Below are 20,021 nucleotides of genomic sequence, written 5' to 3' on the forward strand. Positions count from 1 at the left end.
CAGGCCATGAGATACAGCTTCCTGAGGACAACCTTGAGGTCAAAACGGTTATCATATCGTCTACCGTCCCGATCCTTTGTGAAGGCAGCGGCACATGCCAGTTGCCAATAGAGATCGAAACAGAGGGTAGGTAATTACGTTTACCTATATTCAACTTTAACTCTAACCTTTTCATCATCGTTCTCAATAAGGTCCATACCCTATACATATAAAATAGAGAGGAAGAAAAAAGAAGGAGACAGAAAGAGAGGGTTTATGCAGCACCTATTTAAAAAATATCCTTACAAAAGTTCCATTATCTATCGCCATCATCATCATTACACCATATTAACTTTGCTCTACATCTACTTCGCATTCGACGACATTTTGGTAAACATTATGGCGTTATTGATTTCATCTACAAAGTGTAATATTATGACATATGTACAGTATGATACCATTTGTGGTCTTTAAGATATTAGTAGCACGATAATAATTTGAATGGTACTAACAAAATCTACTAAAACATCATATAACATTAGCCAAACGTAATTTTTTTAATGCAATTATTTAGATCCTGACGCATCTGCAGCTCTGGCGTACCTTCGGCCTAAACCGAATCTATGCGAAGTGCTGATTAAGCGGGAACATTGGTCTACAGAGACTAAGAGGGCAGTTACGTCGTTCAAACTATTGGCGGTTCGAGACATGGAAGTGGATGGAGACAAAAGTTTCCTTTTAAAGTTCGATAAGTTTGAAGTCATGACAAAACCAAATTTTGGATACTGGATGGACTACCAAATCCCACCATTGACTGTAAGTGCATAAAGTGCTTAAAGCCTGATTGACCTCATATTGGTTACACCTGTTTCTACTAGCTGAAAATATCTCATGCGTTTAATCTTTTAACATTACATTTCAGTCATGTATAGCTTTTACTCTTGTTCCTTTTTTTCTGTTATTTTATTAAACGTTTTCATTTTTGGGACAAATGGTCTAGAATTTGGTATGGAGGTTCAGTGGGCAGGTATTTTTTAATTGTATTAATAAACCCCTTTAATTTTGTAATGTTGAATTTAAGGCTGATTTATATAGTAGTGCATATTATAGTAGTGTGGATTTGGTTATGTTGATATGCCAATTTTTGGTAAGGAGACCAATATTCATTTGGTAATTTACAGGTGTTACTCTTCTTGCTGATTAGGTTTGAATGGGATTATCTGACTCATAACACCTTCACCTGGTGCCACATTGGCCGCGATTCTCACTAGGATAAGATTATCTTGATCAAGCCGAGTGGATTAGCTTCGATATTGTTCGAAGCCGGATCAGGCAAAACAATTCTGTTCGATCTGGACAATTTTATCCTAGTAGGGAAAGGGTCTATGATGCTATACCGTACCGTATCATGTCGTATCGTGATCTGGCTTGTGTTCCCTCTCAAGCTGGTCCAATCTGGATAATCTCAAGTTTTACAAAAGCCACTGTGACCCTCATTAATGGTTAGGGATTAAACATGGCGACTCTTTATTGTCTTTATCTATTGGTGTACTGGAAGTAGAGAGTGCATTGAGCTACACTGAAACGGCAATATGAAAAGGCAAACGTAAATTGGTTGAGAAATCTCCACATGTACTGTCCTTCTGTTGACCACGTGAACACGGTAGTATGATGTCACCAAGTCTAGTAACCAAGCCGGTTTGATACGGAGAGCATTCCCACACAGAAGACTTGCCAACTGGATCCAGCCGCTGCTCGACCGGTATTCGATCCACCTCCGGGATCAAGTTTCTGTGTAGGAACGCTCACCGAGCATTGTTCTCTACGATTATTGGGGTGCTCTGAAAAATTTTGCACTGTAATTGTTATGTGTTTAAATTACTGCAATCATATGCGTACATGGGAACACATGTAAGTCCATTATAGTCTTCTTAAAAAGTTTTAAAGGGGTGATTAGATAAAGACTTCGTTTTCTAACATTTTTTTTCTAAATTCAATCTTAGACACGTGTGATATACAAAAATGTACAAATGGAAGTCTTAGACTAAACTGGGGAAGGGGCAATCTTTTGTGGTTGGGTTAAATTGCGATGGGTTTTTTCAGCCTTTGGTGACTTGGCAATAAATAACTTATTAATGGGCAGAAGTTATTTTTGAAATGTTTTACATTTTGCACATGTTTTACATCAAAACAACCCTTTTTATAAGAAGAAAGATGGGCTAAGATATGCTTCATTTGTTTCCTATAAAATTTTAGCCTTTCTAGTTTTTATTTCCTTTCCGCCATACTCTCCTTTGGTTTGGTTGTGGATTATGTAGAAAGTTTCAATGATGTACATGGGCAAACACTTGTTGGACAGGATTTAATAATTATAAAGAAAGCTGGTGCCAGTATACACAATAGAAAAGAAAGTATGAATATCTCTACAACGCCAAAAGGGACCACATTCGATCATATGCTTTTTAGTGGTTTAAAATACCGTATTGTGTAGAGCGTCCTTATCATGTGTTACTGTTGTCTTTAGATTCGAACGATAGACAAGAGTACAGGGTTTTGTGTAGCCTCTGGCGATCCCCACTATCAAGGATTCGACCGAAAAAGGTAAGTAAAAAGTGAGGTTGTCTTGCATTGAATGAGATGTCAACTGCTTCTTTGTACCAGGAGACTTACTACGCCTAGTTTTTGCACATGTTTGCTAATTGTAAGCATTATTTAAAGCTATCATTTGTACCTTGTGGTAGTGACCTATCTACGATAGTTCTAGGAATTATCAAGGCAAAGTGAAACAGAAATATGGAAACAGATATAGAAAATACAACACTAACCTGGATATGATACCCTTGTCATTGCTGTTGTTCTTGTGTCCACCCAGCACCTACCACCGGTATGATGTCGGTACCTACATTATGACCACCATGACGGAAAGGGAATTTGAAGTAAGGGCTCGTGTCACAATAATCATATCAAAATGACCTCTGGAATATTAGTATGTTTGTTCTAAACGGGGTTTATTGGTTTTTCTTCCTTCACTCCTTAAATTCCCCTGAAGCAAAGAAAAATAAATACAAATAGCATAACATGGACTAAAGGCACAAAAAGGACGTTTTGCGCAGCCGCCAGGATACAAAATATCGCCTTTTGTCTTCATTTTCCAAGAAACTACAAATAAATACATCATATATCTTTACAAACCCTCAGATCTTATGCTGATCAAAGATACCCAAAAACAAACATTACATACACACGAAAAACACTTCTATTTTCAAGTATGTTGAAAAATAGCAAAATTCCTGACATATTTATAAGGTAAGAAATGTTTTTCTTGAAAAAAAATTATCCATTTCAGAACCACAATGTTATATTTTCGATAGAATGGCATTAAAGGAGTGCTAATATCATTAATTCATGCCAATTTTATATTGAATTTCATTTTCGTTGTGTTTTTTTAGGTACAGACACGGCTCTGGCCCTGTGGTAACGGACAAGTAACTTGCAATTGTGGAGTGGCCGTGCGAGAAGACAATGACATTATCATAATCGACCTTTGCCATGGCAACCATGGCCATACGCTGGATTATATCAGCTTGAAAGACCCACCAGAAGACATAGCGGATGGGACACAGGTAACGATGACCGACGGATCCAGTGCGACGGACTATGTTGTAAGTATTGCGTCAATATATTGCTATGTTGAGGTGACATTATATTAATATCAGGTTGAGTTGACCCCAAAGGACATGACCCTACTAGAAGTCGTGTGGTGGCACCTGGACCACGGTTTAGGCTCTGTTCATATGAAGTCAGTGAAGGCGCTTTACATGCGGTTTCCCCCGAAGCTGATTTCAAGTGACCCCATCTGAACGCTCAAAATTACTTTGAAAGCGCCTCGATCCTAAACCACCTCTAGAGGTGGTTTCGAATCGGTTTTTCCGCATCGCGATTTGCGTCTAAACACAATGTAATTTCAATGTAACTTCACCTGGTCATGGATTACAGGGTGATATTTCTTTATTTATATGCAATATCAAATTTTACGTGGCAGCAACTTAAAGAGCAGTAATGGTCGAATAATGTGTCCGTTCTAGGGCGAGCTTCCCCGCCTCTGGCGGGACCACGTCGGCATTCGGCCGAGATACGCTGGGAGGGGGGCATCAGCAAGCAGGTCGTTGACCTGTGACATTATTAACACGCTACCTTGCGTGTTTTCATCAAATAACAATGAATGCATCCGTAAACGACTGAATAGCTAAAGGCCCGGTCACACTGGGCGGACTTTGCTGGAGCGTTCCTTGAACGGTGAATAAAATTCATCACCGCTCGAAACCGCTCACCACCGCTAAACAGAAGTTGGCCCCCGTTAAAGCAACGCCGTGTACGCCCGGCCACCGCTAATGTTTCAGGAGGGGCCCTCCTACCGCTCCGAAAGTTTTGAGCTGCACAAAATATTGCGAGTGGTGAGGAGGGGGCAATTTTCCGCCCCGGCAAAGTTCACCCCCGCTCCACCAACGCCCAGTCAAAGTTTGGCATCGCTAGACGCAAGTTCGTGGACGCTTGGGTCCGCTAGGCCAACTCAGAAATCTTGAACGCTTGACCACCGCTGCTTCGCCAGCGTTGCCCGGGCGGCGATTAAACGTTGCACAAACGTTGCACAAACTTTGCTGGAGCGGTTGCAAGCGTTTTACGAGCGGACACGGGGTTGCTGGAACGGTGTCGGGCGTTGAAGCAGCGATCCATATCGGCAATGAACTTTGGTTTGGCGTTGGTATAGAGGTGTCGGAGCGGGACCAGAATTTGGCTATAAATAAAAATGGACCAGGTGCTCATTTGGAATGGAGCTGCCTCATCTATATCGAATTTGTTGAAAGTTACAGTAAAACTGTATCACCATGGATGCTGAAAGACTTGCTATGATTGGCGCACTAGTGTGCAATTATTTTGGGGCCACACGTAAAATGTTCAAAGGGCAATCACTTTATTGGGGTCACAGGGGAACTTTGCAATCTGCAAAGTTTTTTTTTCATCATTGAGTAAATAACGTAGTCAAGAATAGATGAACAAAATGATGTTTATTAAAGCTAAAAGTCCCCACACACACAGAACAGAACTTGCACTACTACAAAACGATCCGTAGTCGACACACATCACAAGCGGTATGGTGCTAAACCGCATGCGCAGAACGCCGCTATACCAACGCTCGCGTCACCGCTAAACCAACGCTCGCTACCGCTAAACCAACGCTAAAGCAACGCCGGATTCAGCGGTGCACCGCTAAGCCAACGGCCGTGTTTTAATTTTTTCCCCCACATTTTGGGCGCGGTGACGAGCGTTGTCGAAATTCGGACCCCGTCCCTACCCTTAAAGGAACGCTCCAGCAAAGTTCGCCCAGTGTGACCGGGCCTTAAGTTCTTTTTATCACAACCGTTTATTTTTCATTATCCGACGTTTCGATGACCGTCTGTCATCTTCATCAGGGCAATTCTGATTTGTTTACTGTGCACTGACACTAGATGCACCAAGTAACATCTAGTGTCAGTGCACAGTAAACCAGTCAGAATTGCCCTGATGAAGATTACAGACGGTCATCGAAACTTTGGCTAGTGAAAAAGATAGTTCTGATAAAAAGAACTTTGCTATTCAACAATGAATGCAGTTTAGAGGAATCGTGATCGGGCACGGTTTTAAAGGAATGTATGGCACGTGGACCAAATGTGAGGAATGAGTTACCCAAATTGCGGTTCGGGTGGATTCATATGAACAAGGCCTTAGAATGTTTCAAAACGTGACCAATCACGCTGTCAATCACGAATGATTGACAGGAGTGGTGATTAATTATTCAAACTGAAGTCCGTTTTCGAATATTCCAAAACATGTTTCCGACAAAGTCACAAAATGGAATATTCCAAAACGTGCTCCAGACATGTGGGCTCGGAAAAGGGTTTCGACAACAACAGTTTGTGTGGAGCTGTTGCTGCTTTGTATAAACATGAAGAACTTTTAGAGCGTGACAGAGCTGGTCGCCGCAGTTGCGTGTGAACCTACAATGTTTCAGCCGTGCAGTGCCGATCCTATATGCGGGTGTCCAAGTTTACTTGACAGGCGTGCCGTGATTAACGCTGAGGAGGTTTAGAAGGTCAAAATTTACATAGGCAGACAGCATGGGGAATGCTTATACAAAATGTATACCTGATATCTAAAAACTACAAATTTGAAACTGAGGGAAAAAAATGTTTGTTAATATTTCGATAAGTGACAGGTATTCTAAAACACTCGTGGAACATTTTGACGCTCCCATTTCTTTATTAAACTTGACACGTCTCAGACTGTAGCTATAATGGACGTTAAGCGTTACAAAACTTGTCCAGGCACGTATCATTCAGCCACGCCCTCAGAAGTACGATACGTCATGATTTGGAATGGATCATGTTTTGGAATGCGACTTCGTGTAAAAACCAAATCATGTTTGGAAATAGAGCGCGTTTTTTGAATGCAGGTGTATCCCACTTTGTTTTATTCCAAATCATTATTTTGAATGCAACAACCGGAACAAACAAGAACTTACCCGACGATGAAAGAAGCAAGAACCCAAAAAAGGAGCCAGACGGGAGGTATTCGACCATTTCCTTAGCACATGCCCCGTACTTACGTGACGTAGACAAAGAGTACATGCGGTAGGGTGGTCGTTATCGTAACCACGTGCAAGTCGACGAATTTCCTCAAGCCGCAGAGGCTAAAGGAGACAGTATTCATGCCTCATCACGTCTTCCGTCGAGTCCACGCATACACAGTGCCTTCTTCAATAGCGTCTCCCTAAGGGGATTCCTATAGGTAAGAACCCCGAGGTGACTCACTTCGACGCGGTAGAATAATAGTACAGTGCACTAGAGAACCACGGCCAAGTAATATTTTAAAGTATACGGTATATTGCACAAAATAAGTGAAAACCAAACGAAAAGTTATGGTTTTTAAACATCATGACGACCACTTTGATTTGGCCCTCTGCCGGGGTCAACGGAACTGCGGCCGGCTCACCCTGGAACGAGGTTGCGTAATGCCGCGTATTTAAACACGAACAGGGAAATCTTCACAATCCAAATCATACGGTGTACAAGCCGTTACCTTTATAAACCACACAGCGCAGTTTACTCATGGCTACCTCTCACATAAGTGAGTAGCCTTTCTATATCCGCCTCATAGACGGGGGTCGCACATTAACACTGTGTTCTGCGGCTTTTCCGCTATTGTGTTTCTTGAAATGTCCTGAATAAAGCTCCCGTCTCCAGATCGCATGTTGTTGTCTTGAGTCGTAGCATATTTAGCAACATTCTTTCACTCTTAAACATATCTCTAAGCCATTACACGTGTTTATATAGTACTGCACTATAAGCAGTAATTGCATTTCAGTTATACCATGTGTATGGCTGAAATATTGCTTTTTGAATTCTCATTCTCCAGCTTCTAAATCTCTTCCGCTTTAAGCTTTCAACATTTTTCTTTGTTTGACTAGTGAGAACAGTCATTTTTTTAATATTGGTGTCAGGTTGAGAAGGCTCCAACTTGGATGACTTTGCAAAAATTTGCTTTCTGCAGAAGTTACATGTTTTAGAATGTTCTAGTTTTGCACATGTGTGAGTTTGAAACAGTTCATATTGTGGGCAGGGTTGTGACTGAAATATATTGTATTTGCTACCGAGAAAATATAGGCCTTTCTATTTTATATAATTGCTTTCCGAAGTGTTTCTTTTTCTGATGATCCTTTTCTTGTTATGTTAGGCAAATGGATTCTACCATTTTAAGACATCCATATACCAAATTGGGTATGACATGCAAATGCCTCCAATGCCAACAAGTAAAATCTGAGATTTTATACCCCCGGGCTTTCTATTTTATATTTCTATATAGGGTTTTAAACAAAGAATTTGTCGAGACCGGACACCCCTCTGTGTGAGGGGTCATATACGTGGACCAGACCGAGAATAGCTTAAACACGCCAAAGGTCAACGGTCGCGACCACTTTCACGCTCAAAGGGGTGTTTTGGGGCCACCAAAAGGCACCATTTTCACGCCCGAAAACACATATACAACTAGAGTTCCACGATCTCATACCTTCGCCAAATGAAGTTAGCCTTTATGAATAAGAAATTATATATTAATCCCCCTGATTATGCAAATAGGATCCTCAATTGCATGAATTATATCTGTTGATCATATTCTACACCAAAAGACAGTCTTATCTTAACAAAGAATGCCATCATAGCATTTCCTCATAAATTATGCAAATGTGGTCCTTATTTGAGTAAGTTATGTTTAATTATGTTCACCTTCACTTAACTTTCAAACACCCCAAGTATGAAATTCCAGTTACCACCATGCAATTATAACATTTTCTCATTAATTATGCAAATTAAGTCTTCATTTGCATAATCGATATCTGCCTGTGTTTCTCTCGTTCTTAATAACATATGTTACAAGCTTGGACTTCCAATAATGGAATGCAGCTGATTTAGAGAATTTCCTCATTAATTATGCAAATTACATTCATATTTGCATAATTGTAATGTCATTATGTCAAGCATCACTTAAGCTACCTACATACCAAAATTGACGATGATCCATCAATCGGTTATTGAGTTATCCTCTTTTAAACATTTGTCCTTTAAACCCCCCTGCAGTTCTAGAGCAAGCAACTAGGGGGCTCAAACTCATGTCACTTTATCCCCTGCGCAAGAGCTATCTACCATTTAAATTTGGTTACCCTAGCTTGTCTGTATCATTAGATATCAAAACCGGAAGTTCTGCTGCAGTAACATGACAAGCCGCCAGGGGGCCCAAAATCTAATCATTTTGAGGTCTCATCAAGACCTACCCAACTACTAAATATCAAGTCAGTCCATTTAAGCCTTCTCAAGTTATCGTGTTTACAGACACACACACACACACATACACGAACGCCTCTGAAAACATAACCTTCTTGGCGAAGGTAATAAAAACAAAAGAACGTGCATCTACAGCCCGATAGCAAACCATATACCGAATCTCAAAAGAATCCGTCCACCCAAACGCGAGAAACAGCTGCGAACATGACAATCTAAATCTCTCACAAAACCCTTCCGCGGAAGGATGTCTCCTCCCCGGAGGTAATTATTAACGCAGTCCCAAATGACTTGCGTACTGTATTGTACTGAATCAGCTGTGTATGTCTCTTTTTTTCGTAGATGTATTTCCCATCTGGATCAATAGTAACAGTCAATGTGTACACAAGGCACATGAACATCAGAATCGAAGTACCTGGTGATGATTACCGCCATTCCTATGGGATATGTGGGAACTTTGACGGCGATGAGACAAACGACTTTGAGAAACCCGACGGCACCTTTCATACAGGCAGTGATAACTACCCAGACCCATTCTTCGAGTCTTGGAGGTACGAGTCAGTTAGTCAGATAGCCACGCTATGAAGCCATGCTTTTAGACTCAATTGATAATAAGTTAACTTGAGAAGACAAAAAAAAACTACATGAAACGTAGTATTCCATACAATGATAATTCAAAATTATGATATATGTATTTGTGTATACTATATTACTGCATTTTGAATCGGAGCTTGCTGGCTCCGAAAAGTCTAGTCATAGAGTCCTAGATCATGACTCATTTAGAAAAATAGAATTATTTATTAAACAATTTATCTTAATGATTTTTTAGAATTAATCGTAACTATACCATGCAAATTCTAGAATTCAATCTTATCCACAACAATTTACTTGTGCCTGCTGTAGGATAAATCCCGGAGAATCTTTCTGGGAAAGACGCCCTGCACCAGTTCATACTGACACATCGATTTACTGTGACTGTCGGAATACATCGCATGTGTCTAATCGTTCTGATGACTATGGAGAGGTTCATTGCGGTGGAGGCAAACGTGCTAAAAAGAGGGGCTTTGGAACACTTCCAGGAGAGTCCATCATAGATAGACTCAATAATCGAATGAGAAGAATGAGGGACACAGGCTACCATGACGAGGATGATCATGATACTAACTATAATTTTGACTTCCCCAATTTCGTGGCAGTAATCCCAGATTGGCCTTCAGCAAGTGCCCAGCAGTTCGCAGAGAACTACTGCAAGCAAGCATTGCAGAACTCCAGTATGTCAGCGTTTTGTGCTGAACAAGGAAACGTGGATATCTTCAGTACCCTCACACAATGCGTGGAAGACATCAAGGTACGTAATTGTGGCCAAATTTAAGATAAGAATGTAATTCAGTTGTTAAAGAAGACCATTGCGAGGGACGATTCGAACTAAGACAAATTTAATAAAAACAAATTAAAGCATGGTAACTGCATTAATATTGATTATCATTATACTATTTGTCTGCGTAAATGTGAGTCACCAAATCAGTTTTGATACATTTTAATAACAGCATACAACAACTTTCTATGCTACCGGTATACCATTATCCAAAGAGCAGCATATTTGACATTACCACTGTGCACCTTTTTGGAGATCCTGAAAAATTTTAGGAATCAATGGTCTTGATATTTAACAGCTGTACAACTGCTACATTTTGTTTTGCTGTCGATCGGTATCTGGATCAACGCAACGGGAGCATATCAGGCAAATAATGCATTTCCTTCATGCAGTGAACAAATACTTTTGTTTTACAGCTGACTGGTGACCTGGATTGGGCATCTTCTGCCTTGAACAACATGGAACAGCAGTGCAGTAGCGCCGTCTTGGCAAATGTCAGCATGTTTGAAGAGAACGAGAACGGGACATTGACTCCGCCGCAAGCCTTTGTTCAAAAGTTGTGTCTAAACCAATGCAGTTTCAAAGGCACTTGCGCTGATGGCGAATGCATCTGTAACGATGGCTGGATCGGCAAAGATTGTGGAGTCGTTGCTGATACTGCGCCCGTGGTGTGGGATCTCAAGAGAGGCGGTCTTTGCGACATTCGCCAGAGGCCGTGTGAAAAGGTCAACGTTTTCGGCAAAAACCTACTCAAGTCTGAGAACTTGACATGTCGAGTAGCTGAAGCCTCGGTACGAACACTAGTTTAGATTAATGATTCGTAGTAGTATATTAACCTTTATTTTTTTAAAACTTTGTTATTGACAAAACCATGTGTCTGACGCATAAATGCCCGGCACATTAATGAAAAGTACTCTTTACATCTGGGAAATATACTAAGACACGGTGATATAAGTTTAAAGGTAAAAACAAAGTGTAAATTTTAATATAATTTTGCCTTTATAAATGTTTGCTAAGAAATCAATGTCGAACACGATATAGAAAATTGATATTAGGTGTTAAACATCTTATAAGTACTCTGACTTAGTTTCTCTGTTCACCGTAGTTTCAAAATGGCCAATGGACGAAAAGCGGAATAAGCTACCAGACATCTGCTTCCTTCGAAAGCTTCACAGAAATTGCCTGCTACCTACCACCACCCAAGGTTCAACCAAACAGGTACCACTTACCCGGTGACGGCACTCCATCTTATGGGCTGTATATCTCTATTAGCAACGAGGGTGTGTACTTCAGCGACGAACTCTTGCTGATCATCTATGATTCGGTTTGCCAGAACTGTGTAGAGGATGGCGCTTGCTCTTTGAAGGTTAGTTATTATTTTCTGGTAGGGAAGTATTGTTTTGGTGCATGGGATTAAATTACTGTTTGTGCCGATGGAGTAGGTACGTGGTTTGGAGATATAGAGATCAAAAGTCTGTCAAACACTCAGAATGTAGTGAAATTGGGAACACGTTGATATCACGTGGGTGGTTGAAGATTGGCAGATAGAATGACTAAGTGGCAGCAACAGAAGATCGGGTGAAATTAAGGGACACGAAAAAAACGCCAAAACATTAACGCATACCGAAAATGCCATTACATATGGTTCTCGTATATCAAGGTTAAAATATTACACTCAAAGATTGCTAATACTAGTGTCGTTTTGATTTCCTGGAGATTTCTACAGTAGCACGGTCCTCTTAGAAATATACTGACAAAAAGGAAAATATCGATTAAAAATTATTCTAATGCATCATTGGAAACATGTGACGAATATGTGATGCCATATTCTGTATATATCAAATGACATAATCAAATTTCCCCTAATTTCCACTTAAATCGTTATTTTAGCCGTTTTTTTTCATGTTAATTTAATGGCTGTTTATCAATCGGGTCAAAATGAACATTCCAAGTAACTGTAAACAATTGTAGTTGCTGGACGGCGTTAGAAAAGGTTACCTCAAATATAATGGCCCATTATATTTTTTACAGGATGGGTCTTGCCTTATTAGAGGCTACTGCTTTGAAGACCAAGACTCTAACCCAGACGATTGGTGTCAACAGTGCTTGGCAAGTACAAATACATCCGAATGGAGTAGAAGGGAAGGTGAGGTTATAATATAGACGTCAAATTACAGTTAACCTTGATTTAGAAAGATATGTCAATATGCGCGCGCGCGTGTGTGTGTGTGTGTGTAGGTGTGTGTATGTGTGTGTGTGTGTGTGTGTGTGTGTGTGTGTGTGTGTGTGTGTGTGTGTGTGTGTGTATGTGTGTGTGTGTGTGTTTGTGTGTGTGTATGTGTGTGTGTGTATGTGTGTGTGTTTGTTTGTGTGTGTGTTTTATCACACAGGTCTTCCGAATTTTCCATAGAATAATACAAACGAGTTTCGCGCGCTCCGAATGGAACACCGAATTCGAATGTTAGAATTGTCACCGTTACACTTTTTGTTTAGATAAATGAAATTTTGCACATTTCGCATTTTAAATGTGTCAAATGTGTCTGTTTTCTCGGGTAGGTATGATATAATAATATACAACACGGTGTATTCTGCATCACCCTGGCTCGATCCCAGCCCTCGGGTGATACGGAATGCACCGTGTAGTATTCTATATACATCCTACCCGGGCCATGATAACCTTCATTAACGGTGTTCTGTTGGGCCGTACTTTACAGTACTGCCCGGGCTTCCATAGAAAAAAAAGTTGAACGCGTTTCGATCCGCGTGAGCTGTTTTCGAAAATTTGAATACCCGATTCGGACATTAAAATTTGTTTTGTTGCATTCTTATATTTACAACACCAACTCTCTTTTCGCATTGAAAAGTGTGTTTCTTTTTCTATAACATAGATAGAATACAACACGGTGTTATTCGCATCACCAACGGTTCCAGCCCTTCAGCGGGTCGGATCTCCCTTCCGCCTTTTGGCGATCCGACCCGCGGTCGGGCCAGAACCTCAGGCGATATGGAATACCCCGTATTGTATTTCGTACTTGTTTGTATGCGTAAGCAGAATCTGGTGTGTTACGCTAATGTGTGGCAATACCGCCTGTGCAAAGGCAGATTTCTTTTCAATCACTCGTCTTTAAACAACCTATACTATCCGCCAAAAAACTCTTCCTCAAGCAACTCGATATAATTTTGGAACGTTGCTTGAGTAACTGTGTTTTGGCGTATGTCATTACCTGGATGTCTAACCTTCACCGATGTAACCTATACTTTATTTTTTCCATGCAGTGAATCAGCCTCCGTCAATCCTTTCATCAGGCAACATCACTAAGGTGCAATCTGACTCCTTTACCGTAATGATTGCCGGACATGACCCTGAGGGTCGTCCAATGTCATTCTCGGCCAGCCAAAACCTTCCCCATGGTCTATCGCTCAGCCCAGACGGTTTCCTAACCTGGATCTCACATGGTCCAGATACCTTTGCCATGGATATCATCCTTACAGACCAATGTGGCGCCCAAGACGTGCAAGCGTTTACCTTCTCAACCATCCCATGCCCGTGCAACAATAACGGAGTGTGTGTGCCTTCTCCCGGCATGCCTATAGGGGAGGGGCACTACGACTGTCTGTGCCAGCCTGGCTTCACGGGACCACGTTGTGACATAAACACGAATGAGTGTCAGTCCTCTCCTTGTCAAAACAACGCCACATGCATAGATCTGGTAAACTCGTTCATCTGCACCTGTCCCGTTGGTTTTATCGGGGAATATTGTGCCACTCTCGATGAATGTGCTTTGAACCCATGTTTCCCTGGAGTCCAGTGTCAAAGTACCACCTCTGGTCAAGCTTGTGGGGACTGCCCTCCTGGTTATCATGGAGATGGCATGACATGCACACGTAAGTGTTATCCATTATATGCTTATTAGTATTATTTTATAGGCTACTGATTATCGTTTTGAATGATTGAGTGTTGGGTGGTGAGTTCAACTGTCCAATGTTCCTTGAAATTCCGAAAAACCCGAATAGTCAATAGTTTAAAATTCTCGTTTTCTTGTTGTCTTTGCAGAATTGCCATCATCCTGCAACAATAAATACCACCAAATGAAGAACAGTGGGGAGTTAGCAACGGATGGCATCTACATTATCGATGTCGATGGACAGGCTACACCGGTGTACTGTGACATGTCCCGTGACGGTGGGGGCTGGACCCTGATCGTGACGAGCAAGTCGATGGCAGGCTGGGATAAAGGAAACATCCTGTCATATAATGAAGGATCACCTACAACAGACGCAGACTACTCAATTCTTGGGAAAGCTGACCGAATCAAAGTGTCAGGCGCATCCACGAATGTAGTCCAGGTATAACTATTAAGTGAAAAATGGATATTGAAATTTCAAAAATGTCTTTTTTTATTCAGGCCCTACATGTACATGTACAAACGATTTCAATTAATTAAAAAAAGAATATATACATTGCATATTTTATGCTGCATTTTCAAATATTTGTATATTAAACGCTGTGTTTGTTGTTGATTTGAAAAACAGTACCGACTTGAGGCCGAGGCCCCAGGGCGCTGGGGTGGGGTGTGGGAAGTTCCTCTTGACTATTCCTTCACCCACAAGAGGAACAACCAGACAGACGTGATCCTCGTCTCAAAGTTTGATACCTGGGAGTACGGACCGCGGAGTATCGGGCAGAGGATGCCGTGGATCGTGGAGGACCCCGGCCTTCCAGCCGTGTTGACAACCGCTGAGATGCCTAACCAAGATTGGTACGGCACTGTTGTGGGTAGTGATCTTGGTCTTCCAATTTTCCAAGACTTTAAGGCACCGTGGATTCGGGACTTGGCGGAGCTCCCTAACGGCATCTGGTACTGGCTTAGAGAGATTGGTAAGTGTACACAACAACCATTCTATTAAATTTTAATGCCTTTTTATGCTTATGATTTTACACGTTAACGCTAGGTCACGTAACTTTAAGGAGCTTTCTTCTTGGCGCGTTATACGAAGTTTCAGACTTGGAAGTCTGAAACTTCGTATAATAGTGATTCCTGAAGGGAGTGCTATATTTCCTCTAATTGTTTCTATAATTACATGAAGTTCTACATAAGTGGACAACACACATTTGAAATTAATGAAGATGACTAATTAAGGCCACAGCAAGTACATTTTATGGATGACATCCTCCGCAGAATTATCATTGCGGGCTTATAAGACACCATGATAATACAATGTAACATCAACAAAAGTAATATTTACTCACTTGTTTATATTTAGAGCGTTATCGACTGCACGTCTGCGACCACCACGTGGACGTACTTTCCTGCAGTGATGGGACGGTCATCGATGTTGTGACTGCTATGTATGGAAGGACAAATCCCATCATCTGTGACAACGGCCAGCTTCGTAAGTCAACAAACATACATGTACAGATCCCTCAATTAATACAATCGAAATTGCAAAGTCAGGAATAAGGTCAGGAAAAGAGTTAATGCCCCACCTTGAGGTGTATATGGTGAGATAATCTCTGGTCATAAGGGATAACCACCTGATAAATCACCAAGTGAGCGGAGCGAACGAGGTGGTTTATGAAGTGGTTATCGCACCTGATGACCAGGGATTATATTATTTCACCATAAACATCGAGGATATATAAGGCAGGGCATTGGCGTTATTATCATATAGCCTATCCAACTCACACAGATATTTGACACAAATACCTATATTTATAAAATTCGCCCATTGCCAAAATAAACTCTCACAAGTCACATTCTCGAAAGTCACAAAAAAATGTTACATGAAAGAAGATGGCGTGGACAGTAAAAAAGATCATCTAGGACTAGGTAATCATCTGTGCTAACCATGTGTCATTGGAACAGTGACACTTTTAGTGGGGGTGCCAAAAATTACTGGTATGTTTACACTATCTAGACTGGGCTTTTTGGGGAGCTTCGGGACTGGGGTGGGTGGGTGCGTGGCTCATTCGCCCCCTCCTCAGAACTCGAGAACGGCATATCGTATGAAGACTAAATTTTGAGAGTATGGTCTACTAGTAATAATCAATGATATTAACAATTTTGATATCATGATGTCTATTATGGTGTCATTATGTCGTCATCCATGTAATTTATTGCCTAAATTTCTTAAAACCTAATGGAATACAACACAAGTTTAACAAAAGGTGTTTAAGGGAAAATATTAAGGTCTACTAAATCGTATGTTGCCCATAGCAACACCAGTGAGATCAGAAAATGACGTCATGCATATTGAAACTGTCCGCTGACTTGGATCGTCAATATTGAATTTTCGAAAATCCTTTTTAAGATGAAGCCTAAAAATACAATGAAAATAGAATAAATAGGTTCAAAGATACCTTTTCTGTAAAAAAAAAGCAAAGTTGGGATAAACTTTTAAGGAAAATAGCCGGAATGTACCTGATCTAATGATATGGCCCATCATTTTGGATTTTAGCCAATGGCGTCATCAGATAAGAATAAATTATGCATAATTTTTGATAAAAATTACATGACATCATATATTTTTTTATATCAGAAAGCATGTGTAAATTTACATAAAAGCCTGAAAATTTCATTGTTTAAGTCAAAAATACTGTCAGAAACCCGTTATGCTTTCTGATTGGTCGACGTTTTCTGGCTATATGATAATGACAATTGAATATTTACCTTCGCCAAGAAGGTTATGTTTTCAGGGGCGTTCGTGTATGTGTGTGTGTGTGTGTGTGTGTGTGTGTGTGTGTGTGTGTCAACACGATAACTTGAGAAGGTCTTGATGGATTGTCTTGATACTTGGTAGGTGGGTAGGTCTTGATGAGACCTCAAAATGATTAGATTTTGGGCCACCTGGCGGCTTGTCATGGTACTGCAGCAGAACTTCCGGTTTTGATATCTCATGATCCAGACATGCTAGGGTGACGAAATTTAGATGGTAGATAGCTCTTGTGGTGGGGATAAAGTGACATGAGTTTGAGCCCCCTAGTTGCTTGCTCTAGAACTGCAGGGGGGTTTATTGGACAAATGTTTAAAGGGGGATAACTCAAGAACCGATTGATGGATCATCGTGATTTTTGGTAGGTAGGTAGCTTGAGTGATGCTTGACATAATGATATTACAATTATGCAAATATGGAAGTAATTTGCATAATTAATGAGGAAATTCTATTTATCAGCTGCATTCCATAATAGGACGTTCAAGCTTGTGACAAATGTTATTAAGAATGAAACACAGGCAGATATCGATTATGCAAATGAAGACTTAATTTGCATAATTAATGACAAAATATTATAATTGCATAGTAGTAACTGCCTGGAATTTCATACTTCTACAACTTATTCAAATAAGGACCTCATTTGCATAATTTATGAGAAAATTTCATCACGGCGTTCTTTGTTAAGATAAGACTGTCTTTTGGTGGAGAATATGATCAACAGATATAATTCATGCAATTGAGGATCCTATTTGCATAATTAGGCCACACCAATTTATTTTGTTGGTTCTAGGATTTTTTCAGAAAAAATATGAAGCGACAGGGCGAAAAAAAATAAGAATAAAAACAGGTCTAGTCATCCTATTATAGGCTTAAATGGTACGAAATGAGCCATGAAGTCAACACAAAAGGCTGGGTTAAAATTTAAACATTGAATTTTGAACTTTTAATCAAACCACTGCAATGATAGATGGGAAAACTGTAACAACTAGGAAGAAAAGGACTATCCTCAACTGTTGAGGGCAAAAAATGAGCATTTTTCAGTTGATTCAGGACCAGAATCAATTTTTTTTTCAAATCAGAAAAAAACGAAGAGGCGAATCCGAGAACCAACAAATTAAATTGGTGTGGCCTTAGGGGGATTAATATATAATTTCTTAATCATAAAAGCTAACATCATTTGGCGAAGGTATGAGATCGTGGAACTCTATTCTATGATGCATTTGGAATGTAAATGTAACCTTATCATGCTGATAATTTTACCACCATCATGTCAGGGAAGTTTGTGGGTTGAACACATGTCAACATCTAAATCCTACAGTGGTGGCGGACTGTGAGGCCACTGGATCTCTACAGATCGTGAAATCTGGTTGTGACGGCCGCACCACCTGCCTCGTACGCGCCGAGGATAGCATCTTCGGAGATCCGTGTCCAGGAGTTCACAAATACCTTGAAATCACTTACAACTGTGTCGCTCCAGGTACTTCAGGTAAGAATTACTGCTGAAAGAAATATCATATAATATCTATCTATCTAGTGAAATGTCGCAATCTGCGTGCGTTGATGAGATTAATTTGGATTGAGATTATTTTTACCAATGTATGTTCGAAGTATTTAAGAATACCATGATACACCTTTTTCGCCATTAGAACATGTTTTACTATGACAAAGCCTAAATTCTAAATGTTTTAGCTTTACTTTTAAACCAGCGTGTACAGAACTAATTAGAGAGAAAACAAACACCATGCGCCCAAATACATGCAAACATTGTTGACTTACCCACACACTTTCTTTCTCTAGGCTCACTCCATGGCCCTGAGGGGTAGAGGCAGATTTGGGGAAAATAACAATCTACACCAAGAACAGAAGTGCCTCGTAATACTCACTGTGTTTGTAGATGACTGAGCTTACCCAGTCAAAAAACTATGATTTCACTTGTAATTTATCCTAGGTCTTGGAGCAAGTTCTATGTAAATTGAGCCCATGACTTGCATTGCGCCAAGCTTTAACTGGAGACAATTAACTCTAAGATGTTGCACGCCTTTTAAGATGCCATTTGAATAGATGAAGTAGTAGTGATCTTTTACCTTTATAATTTAATGTTTACTTATATTTATCTATAGTATAACAAATCCTTGCTTTAAAAAGAGCTGGGAGCACTTTATCCATCGTATGACTTATTTAGAATTAAAAAAAACAAATAGGATACTATGAACATGTTTACTTTGTCTATATCATAACTTTTCCATGAAATTAGACGATTTCTCAGTCGAGAGATGTTTTTAAGTAATGTAACATAATGTTTTAAAGCAATGTAATGTAAAGGTCAATATTTTTTTCCGCTGCTCTTTGAAGAGTTGCCATGTACATTGTGGGACTTGCGATTGGATAATATATATGCGATTGCCTTTGGGCCTAGTGAATCTGTTTAACGACTTCATCGACTTGTACTTTTAATGTACATTAGTTAAGCTGCAAGTCGTTTGCTTTATCAGTACAAGAAAAAGTAAAATGTTATTAATTTTAATACCGTCAAACAAGATGCGAAAAATTCTGTCTGATATTGTGTGTCTTCTATTTAAACAAAGAAAAATGATGATATCAAAATAACGTGTTTTTATCCAAGACCAATAAATGAACTCGTCAATTAGTTGGGTGTCGTGGTTTTCATATATATAAATATATGTCTATGTTATATATATTAGGCTACTCTCAACAAAAATAATACGTAAAAGATTCTGATCTGCATAGTCTAGTTATATATTGATTTTGTCTACATAGCATTTGGCATCATCACCATTTATTTATAAGTGTACATTTTCTTACAAACTAGGAATTTGCTCGTCACTACAATTTTAGCTAATACCATGTTTTGATCCCATGTGATTTTCTCATTTTCAGTATTCTTAACCTAACACCTAATAACTACATACGTCTATTCCGATTTTTGCAAGGTTATCCTAATATCAAAAGCCATTTAATACAGTAGTTGTAATAATTGTTGCTTGGGGCAAGAGAAAACTACTAACATGGATACCACCTTCAACATACATACATACATCGTAACTACGATACACAATACACAC

The 20,021-nt window shown here is 40.0% G+C and overlaps 2 protein-coding genes across 2 annotated transcripts; both read left to right on the forward strand.

Moving 5' to 3' along the window:
• The first annotated feature begins 1,878 nt into the window (after positions 1-1,878).
• On the forward strand, positions 1,879-9,434 carry LOC109466326 (von Willebrand factor D and EGF domain-containing protein-like). Its single transcript, XM_019764042.1, has 5 exons — positions 1,879-1,890; positions 2,504-2,580; positions 2,852-2,915; positions 3,429-3,641; positions 9,192-9,434. The coding sequence occupies exons 1-5, from the start codon at positions 1,879-1,881 to the stop codon at positions 9,432-9,434; spliced, it is 609 nt and encodes a 202-aa protein (XP_019619601.1).
• Positions 9,435-9,849: 415 nt separating this feature from the next.
• LOC109466327 (von Willebrand factor D and EGF domain-containing protein-like) lies at positions 9,850-19,427 on the forward strand. Its single transcript, XM_019764043.1, has 10 exons — positions 9,850-10,197; positions 10,641-11,015; positions 11,330-11,590; positions 12,256-12,370; positions 13,501-14,109; positions 14,279-14,571; positions 14,758-15,103; positions 15,490-15,618; positions 18,257-18,424; positions 18,736-19,427. The coding sequence occupies exons 1-10, from the start codon at positions 9,961-9,963 to the stop codon at positions 18,759-18,761; spliced, it is 2,559 nt and encodes an 852-aa protein (XP_019619602.1). The 5' UTR covers positions 9,850-9,960; the 3' UTR covers positions 18,762-19,427.
• The last annotated feature ends 594 nt before the right edge of the window (positions 19,428-20,021 follow it).

The sequence above is a fragment of the Branchiostoma belcheri genome, unplaced genomic scaffold (assembly GCF_001625305.1).
Source record: "Branchiostoma belcheri isolate BF01 breed outbred unplaced genomic scaffold, Haploidv18h27 scaffold163, whole genome shotgun sequence".
In the NCBI taxonomy this organism is placed as follows: Eukaryota; Metazoa; Chordata; class Leptocardii; order Amphioxiformes; family Branchiostomatidae; genus Branchiostoma; species Branchiostoma belcheri.

Bases quoted from the DNA above. Each gene is read 5' to 3' on its own strand.
- LOC109466326 (XM_019764042.1), top strand. The intron at 2,581-2,851 runs GTAAGTAAAAAG...GTGTCCACCCAG, and splicing joins CAAGGATTCGACCGAAAAAG to CACCTACCACCGGTATGATG. The intron at 3,642-9,191 runs GTAAGTATTGCG...TTTTTTTCGTAG, and splicing joins CCAGTGCGACGGACTATGTT to ATGTATTTCCCATCTGGATC.
- LOC109466327 (XM_019764043.1), top strand. From the start codon at position 9,961: ATGAGAAGAATGAGGGACACAGGCTACCATGACGAGGATGATCATGAT. The intron at 11,591-12,255 runs GTTAGTTATTAT...TATTTTTTACAG, and splicing joins ATGGCGCTTGCTCTTTGAAG to GATGGGTCTTGCCTTATTAG. The intron at 14,110-14,278 runs GTAAGTGTTATC...TTGTCTTTGCAG, and splicing joins AGATGGCATGACATGCACAC to AATTGCCATCATCCTGCAAC.